At 35.6% G+C, this 8704-nt stretch overlaps 1 protein-coding gene across 1 annotated transcript; it reads left to right on the top strand.

The window, feature by feature from the left end:
- Positions 1-3827: 3827 nt before the first annotated feature.
- LOC127160431 (uncharacterized) lies at positions 3828-7360 on the top strand (the record flags this gene model as incomplete). The annotated part of the gene is made up of 4 exons (XM_051103070.1): positions 3828-3994; positions 4673-5038; positions 5497-5808; positions 7007-7360. Coding segments are annotated over exons 1-4 (1084 nt in total), but the record flags the coding sequence as incomplete, so codon positions are not given.
- Between the last annotated feature and the right edge of the window lie 1344 nt (positions 7361-8704).

The raw sequence follows: 8704 nt of genomic DNA on the forward strand, positions 1-8704 counted from the left end.
AGTCTCCAATACGAGCATGTGTGTAGCAATAACAGAACCTATTAAAAGCGAAAGAGAACTTGTATTCGCACACTGACTGAGAGGCGCGTTCTGTGATCGCGCTTTGAGTGTGCGCGCACTAGTGATGGCGGTGATATCCGCGGGTCGGGTGGGTCGGGTAATAAAAAAATGCATTCTGATTATTTGCGGGTGGGTCGCGGGTGGATGAGATGAATCAATAATGAGGCAAATTTAAACTACATTTTCTAAAATATGAACCTGTTCTAAATACTTTTTTAAGGCAAAAAAAAATCATGACTGGCCACCATTTCTAATTAAATCGTATGTGAATAAATGCAAATATTCGCTCAAAACACATAGTAAAGACGGTAGGGAATGTGGCGCCGGCTTCCTTTGAAATATGTTTGATAATTGCGCCTGACATGCGCCCGCGCCCGCTCCAGCACCAGATTTGCCGAGTAGTAAAATTAACAATTATTATTGATTACTAATTTGAATCAGTACATTATAACGAAAACAATACCTTAAAAATGAAAAGAATTAGATTTTTATGATCTGAAATTTCTTAAACTGGGTGAACCCCTGTAATCTTTTGTCCAAGGACGTTCAAACACCCAACCGATTTCATCAGAGATTGCGGAGAGTCACGTCTAGATGTAAGTTAACGTTATTTTTTTTAGCGTGGCTTTGGCTTAAAAGCACGTGTGATTAAGCTTATATAAGTGTGCAGCGATGAGCAGATCAGCTGAATCAATCTGCTGTTAAAAATGAACCATCCATTCATCATATCATCATGCAAAACTAAGAATTAGAATAATTGTAAACGACCATCGGGTGCGGGTCGGGTGCGGTTATCTAAATCAGAGAAAAATACAGGTGCGGGTGGGTGGCGGGCGGATAATTTATTTGAAGCTGTGGATTCGGGTGACGTTTGAGCTCATCCGCGCATCTCTAGTGCGCACATAAACCCGTCGGCTTTCAAGTAGCTACTGGACAAGACTTTCATTATAATGCATCGAGTCAGTGACATTTCCGTCAACTGGCTCTGGACTCGGACGGACTCGGGATATTTTCCGAGTCCGAAAGGCTTGAGTCCGAGTCAAGTCCGAGTAAAAATGCATCCGAGTCCGTGACAAGTCCGAGTCGCCTAAAAATTGTACTCGAGACCGGACTCGAGTCCGAGTACGAGTCCGAGTACCCCAACTCTATTATTATTATTATTATTATTATTATTATTATTATTATTATTATTATTACTATTACTATTACTATTATTATTATTCTCTTCTCTGTGCTGTAGGGACTTGGGCTGTAGATGGAGGAGCTGAACACGCAGCAACATCAAAAGCTCGAGTCCTGATAAGTTTCTGATCCATTTCCCACAGCAGATGGCGGTAATGCTCTATTTAAGAATGTGAAACGCCAATAAAAAACGAAGAAGCAAAACGTCACAAAACGGGTTGTGGCTAGAAATGATACAGCTCCGACCCCAAAGGATGAATCACAAGTATCAAAGGCTCTAGATTTAATTTACATTTTTTCTTGTGCTTCTGGTCTAAAATTAAATATCTCAAAATATGAGTAATGCCTATTCATGATTCGAATTATGACTATTGAAAATACTCCACATAAATCCACAGTTAAATATTTAGGCATATAGATCACCAGAATCTTCTGGCAAGACAACACTTGAATTTTTCGTCCAGGATATTCAAGTCTAAAAACATTCTTAATTCCTGGCTACAACCGGACCTATTTATCAAAATTTCAGTGTCTCCTTGCTTGGAAGCTTTGCTATGTTCACTGTTTCTCACCCCACAGAACATTTTTATGGAATAACAGGGATATTACCATCAGAAATAAATAATTATTTTTTCCCAGGTGGTTTCAAAATAATATTAATTGTATCCTTTGCTTATTTGATGACTCAGGAAATATTCTCTCTTATGAGCAATTTATGACATACCATAGTTTCCCAATTCCTCCAAAAGAGTTTAATAAAGTGGTTAAAGCAATTTCACATGGATTAATTCACCTTGTTAACGTCACTCTTTATTTAATCCAAGGAGTTCAGTCCCACATGGAAAGAACCTATATGAGGATATATGCGCATATATGAAATCTATATGCAGTATATATGCACATATATGATAATATATATGCTGCATATATGCGTATATATGCCACATATAGGCAAAATTGAGGTGCATATATGTGCATATACAGGCCATATAGGTCTCCTGTATTGCTTCTTTATATCCACAAAAAAGCGCTATATGTACATACAAGATATGTCTCCTATATAGCTCATGGCAGGATCTGGTCATTTTAGCTCATATCTCACTTTGGCAACTGTCATACATGATGCCTAGCTCATATTTTCTATTATCAAGGCAATAACTAAGAACTAACTAAAAAAAAAAAAAAAAATGCAAAAAACTTATGTGCGAACACGTGAAATTGGTATCACATGTAATTGGCATGTTATGGAATTTACCCACACGGAAATAACCTATATAAACATATATGTTTTAATATAGGTTTTGATATAGGTTTTTAAAATATGTGACATATGTGACAATTGGCCATTTTCCGATATAATATGTACATATATGCACATATATGCACATGTATGTACATATAATATAGGAAAACGGCCAATTTTATATATGTCACATATATTAAAAACCTATATCAAAACCTATATTAAAACGTATATGTTTATATAGGTTATTTCCGTGTGGGGTTGTTATTCAGTGTACTTTGCTATTGGAAGGTGTTGATCTGTTAGACAAGAAAAGTAATATGTGCACCTAATTTTTCAATTTAAAAGGAAAATTTCTTCAAGAGGCAAGTTCTACTGGAGATCCTTGGTTGATGATATAGACTGGACAAGAACTTGGCTCTTACCTGGGAAATGTTGTATTTCTAATAAAGCAAAGGAAACATTTTAAAATTTGACATAAATATATACCCTGTTAATTCTAATGTTTCTAAAATTCTGACAAATATGACTAAATTTTGCAAACAAACAGAGGAGACTTTAATACATCTTTTTCTATGATTGTCCTTTATCCAAGCAATTTTGGTCTGAACTAGGTTCTCATATATTTGATTCTGCCAATGTTGTACACTCCTTTAGTTTAAAAGACATTGTTATTAATAATAATACTAAAAATAACCTCCTATCCTATCCCCTTCTTAAAACTGAACTAAACTCACTTCTAAAATCTCTTCATCTTATACAGAATAAAAAAAAAAAAAACCTTAGCGGTATTTAAAGAAAATCCATGTATTTAGATGCTTTCCTTATGTGCACTTGTTTGAATATCTTTGTAATGTCATTCATACTGTGGTGTTTTTATTTGTTATTCTTTATTTTTTATTATTATTATTATTTATTTTGGTAACCATTTTTTTTTTTTTTTTTTTTTATTAATGTGTAAGCATTTGTTTTATTTATTATTACTGGTTATTATTTTATAGTTTTGTATGTGATCCCTTGGCTATGTTCTTATACTGTCTGTTCAAGCATTAACTTAAAAAAAAAAAAAAAAAAAAGAGAGAGGATACAGGATACAGCTCCGACCGGACACTAACAATGAAATGAACTGTTCTACCTATTAGATTGTTTTTACCGTCTACACGTCTACCCCAACCCTAAATTTAGCCCTTACTATAAAACAAAGAGTATTATTGTTGTACAGTGTGACAAAAATAACGCTAGATTGATGTGCGCATGTCCAGTATCCAGAGCTGTATTCCTTCTAGCCTTAACTCACAAAACTTCATGTCATCGCATTAAAGTTTGTAGGGAGCCTCGCAAACTGTTACTTTCTGTTTCTATAGTGCAGTATGGCCTGATGTCGCTGTTAATGCAGGGCAACGCCAGATTACTTTTACTTAACTTAATCTGCGTTTAGCTTTTAGCAAACATTGACGATGATCCATGTGTTTATCTTTCTCTTTTTGTTGGTGCCTTTACGCGCGGATGGTAAGACATTTATACTGTCTTTTTTTCGGTCAGTGATACAAGCGAACGGGACGCCGTTTTGTTCAGTATAATCTCTTTTAGCTTTGAACTCGACAAAAATAATTTATTGTTTGTATTTCTATTGACTCTTGTAAGACATTTTATTTGGTACAGTCTCTCTCTCTTTTGGACGTGACGGTTTTAGTCAGCCTTTGATATAGAGGCATAAATAAACATTATGGCTTTCACAATGGGGTGTAAGTACAAAAAATTAATCTAAAAGTATATGGCCTCATACTATAAAAAAATAGGGGGTCAGTACATAGAAGCAAAACTAATCATTGTATTGTATCTTGAATACAATGAGAGTTGCACTGGTGAGCACCCTTGAAATGTAAATGAAATAAGATTTAATAAGCAGGACTTAAAATAACAATATTTTGTATTAAAAAAAAAAAAAAAAAAAAACATGATTTGTAATGGAAAACAGCACAATATATTGAAGTATTTTTATAAGTGATATTCATCTGTTAGTATTCTTGGGTCGTATGATGCTTATTAAGTATAAGTTCATCGATGAGACTCATGTATGTTTGTCTGATGAGTGAATGTTAAATTCTTCTGCTATTTGTTTTGCATGTGTTACATTATGAATCCAAACATATTTTCTCTACTCACTTATTAACTTTTTTTCTCCAGATCCTTCCCTTTTTAATGTAGTTGAAGTGCCAGTGTTTGTGAAGGAGGGAGATTCAGTCACTCTACACGCTAATGATACATCAGACCAACAAGAGATGAGACATTTTCTAGCTATTACATGGAGTTTTAATTACAATCGCATAGCTGAAATTCATCAAAATTACCTTCACAATGAAAATCCCAGTAGTATCTGTACAGATGTTCAGTGTGATGATGGTGATGAGAGATTCAGAGACAGACTGAAGCTGGATCATCAGACCGGATCTCTGACCATCAAAGACTTCAGAACCACAGACTCTGGATTGTATTATCTAGATGTTATCAGCTTTCACGACGTTGAGAAGATCTTCACTTTTGCTGTTCATGGTGAGTCATTATGTTTGAAAGCAAGTCTTGTATATTTAAAGTACATCATTAATGTGTTGATATACTCCGAGGAGTATATCAAATTCCAGAGCATGCACTTTTTAAACAGCCCTGAATAGCTCACTTCCTGTCGAGTGGAGCCTATGACATGAGTGCGAAAGTTGTTTGGCTCAGTGAGATCTATATGTGCACCGAGCTTCATATATATACGTGCAAGTATGTGCGGGATATACATCAAGTTTTCGGAAGGTGTTCCAGGGGGCGCTGTAGGGGGCTCTGTTAAATATTACAAATAATAGAATTTCTGATTAATTGGTCCAGCTGTAAATCTGAAAAAAAAAAAAAAAAAAAAAAAAAAAAAAAACCTTGATACACATACAAATACCATCATACCACCCAGCAGCACTAGTGTAAATCAATGATTATTACATAATAACTGTTTATTTAATTTTTTTCAGGTGTTTTTGGTGTTAGTTCAAAAGGAATGTCAGTGTTTGTGATGGAGGGAGATTCAGTGACTCTAAACACTGACGTTGAAGCAAAGCAAACTGAAAAGATTAGATGGTATTTTAATGAAAATATCATCACTGAAGTCAATAGAGATCTCAGTTATATCTGTAAAGATGGTGATGAGACATTCAGAGACAGACTGAAGCTGGATCATCAGACTGGATCTCTGACCATCACAAACATCAGAAACACAGACTCTGGACTCTATTCACTAAGGATCAGCCACGGCTTATTTCAGATATTCAGTGTTGCTGTTCATGGTGAGTCATTATGCCTTGTTTGTCTTTAAATCACATCACTTAATGTGTTTAGTTATATTTTTTTGCTGCTGACCAACTTAAATATATTTTGTAAATATAAACAAATCTTTATTTTGAAGCCTGCAACATGGTCCAAAAAAAGTTGGGACAGAGGAAAAAATAAAAGTGAAAAGGCTATATAATAACCAAATAAACCAAACAAAGTTTCAGCAAGTTTCTTTCGCAAGTTTCAGCTCATACATCTTTGGTGTAATCTTGCCTTAACTAAACGCCCCTCAAGAACAGCTCAGCGCCCCCCTAACTGCACCCTGGAGATCTCCAAACGGGGGCGGGAGCTCCAAAATTGGGCGTGGCTTCCTCCCATTGACAGACAGGCACATGACACGCATACACAAATTTTTTCCCCCAATCAACTTTAGCGCATACTCCACCCCACTGCTGATTCTAAAGAATCTGGTGAGTTAGATGAGGGAGACATGCAAAATGTGCAGGGGTGCCTCCAGGATAGATTTGAATATCACTGAACTAGAAACATGTTTAATTTATAAAGTTTTATTTTGTAAGTCAGTACCAAATGGCTGAAGCCAGAGCCAGTGGTGAAACTCCGCCTCATTTTGGAGTTCATGCCCCATTTTGGATATCTCCAGTCTGCAGTTACTTGTCCAGCACATCGTTACAGCACCCCTTTTATGTCTTTAAACAAATTACAAGGAAACTATTTGTATTTCTTTAAAATGTTGTTCCAATTAATGTTTTGCAAGATAAAACCTTATAATTCCAAGTGGAAAATGACTTTTTAGAATTAGAAGGTTCTATCTGCATTTGGTCTGTTCCCAAAATCCCCATTTCAGAATTTGAGAGGATTTTGATATTGTACATTTAGAATACATTTAGAGTCTCTGTCATTTTCATGTAGGATTTTTTGCTATATGGAATGCAAAAACTTTAAAGGTCAATATCTCAAAACCACTCAGAATGCAGATAGAACCTTATAATTCCAAGGCAGCAAAAGTATAACAAATCATCACCTTGGAATTATAAAGTTCTATCTGCATTCTGAGTGGATAAGCACATAATGTCAGACTGAATGTCAAGAAAAAGCATGAAAATTGCTTTTACATTTAAACTTCTTGCATATTTTGTAGTTTGTTGTTTTCAGCAAACGATCCTCTAGCAGCTTTTGTGTTGTTTGTTTCAGAAGTCCCTGCTGCTGAACGAGATCAAATGAAGACAAAGTCAGTGATGGAGGGAGAATCTTTTTTTTTAAATGCTGATCCTGTGTTAAAAAACCCAAATGGTCTGATGACATGGTATGTTAATGACACTTCTATAGCTGAAATCACTGAGGATCATAGTAGGATTTGCACAGATCAGTGTAAAGATGGTGATGAGAGATTCAGAGACAGACTGAAGCTGAATCATCAGACTGGATCTCTGACCATCACAAACACAAGAACCACAGACACTGGAGTTTATAAACTAAAGATCAGCAGCAGCAGCAGCGGCGTCTGCAGGATCAGCATCATTAGGAGCTTCAGTGTCACTGTCACTGGTGAGTATCATTTAGTGATGATTATTAGTAAATATATCCACCTTTAATATCATAGGTGTCTGATCCACTTTGAGAAGTGAAAACGTTATCTTCACTTATTTTATTCTTCTAACTGCAGCAGTAACTTTAGTCTATTTTCAAAACAATGCATTTGGCGAAGACCATCAAAGGTTTCTATGTACAGCATGATTTGCAACATAGATCATTGTAGCCAGTCACTCTGCTTCTGAATTGATAGTTGATACTTTGATTATAAAGGGAGCACTCTTTCTGTACACATTATCTAATCTATTCACAATTCGAATAAAAGTTTTATTTTTCATGCTGTTAAAAGGACCAATGGCCACATATACACTGCAAAGTTTCAGGAGAGACAACTGCATTTAAATACAGAGTGAATCTGCTAAAATATCGCTCTATGAGTCACAGCACAATCCGATGACTGACATAGTGATAAACATAGCAAAGGGTGGGTCAAAAAAAAAAAAAAAAAAAAAAAAAAATATGAATGTGTCAAAATATATCTGTATTAAGTCTTGCAGTATAAATAGTATTATTTAATTAAAGTTGCCTCTGTGTCTGTGATTACAACATGTACATTAGCTAACATTTGAAGTGGCTCAAAACTTTCCAATAAATTCATCCTAAAACCAAAAAAATACCTGTTCTCTTCTTAGGACAACTTTGATGAACTTTTTTTGATCCATTTAAGATGTTGACCACTATATAGGGTAATAGCCACAATGCACAGGAGCTGTTTTTGTCTATGTTGTGGCAAAATAAAAACGACTCTCACCAGAGTAAGAGACAAACTCAGTCAAATGTTTTTATAAGTTTATTCTTTGCAAAGAAGGTCAAACAGTCATACAGAAACACAGGTTGCTGCAGAGTGCAACCAAGAAGGGAGGGCTCACTCCAATTTATATCTCTTCCCCAGCCTTCAAGGTTACATCTCCTAAACGGTGACTTTCCACACATAGTAAGAGTCAGATAAATACATTCTGCTACGTCATACTCCCAAGATTCAAATCTATATTTAGGCCCCGATACCCTTCTCTCATGTCATCCTCATAGCAGGTTTAAATAACGCAGACCCTTACAAAATATTCCATAAGCACATTTTTCTTCCACAGTCTACCTGATGTACGTAATGAGTGTGGTTCATGTCACAGTCTTTGTCAAACGGGTCAGGTCGTATTTTCTAAGTACTGCAGGGCAGGTTCGCATTTACCAAACAGGGCCCATGCCATATTCTGTCGTGGGTAATGCAGAGAAAATAAGGGTCCCTGTAAATGATTATGTTAAGTTACTTGGTATAAAAACTATGTGAAAGTAACTTTACAT

This window comes from Labeo rohita, unplaced genomic scaffold (assembly GCF_022985175.1).
Source record: "Labeo rohita strain BAU-BD-2019 unplaced genomic scaffold, IGBB_LRoh.1.0 scaffold_348, whole genome shotgun sequence".
Taxonomy (NCBI): domain Eukaryota; kingdom Metazoa; phylum Chordata; class Actinopteri; order Cypriniformes; family Cyprinidae; genus Labeo; species Labeo rohita.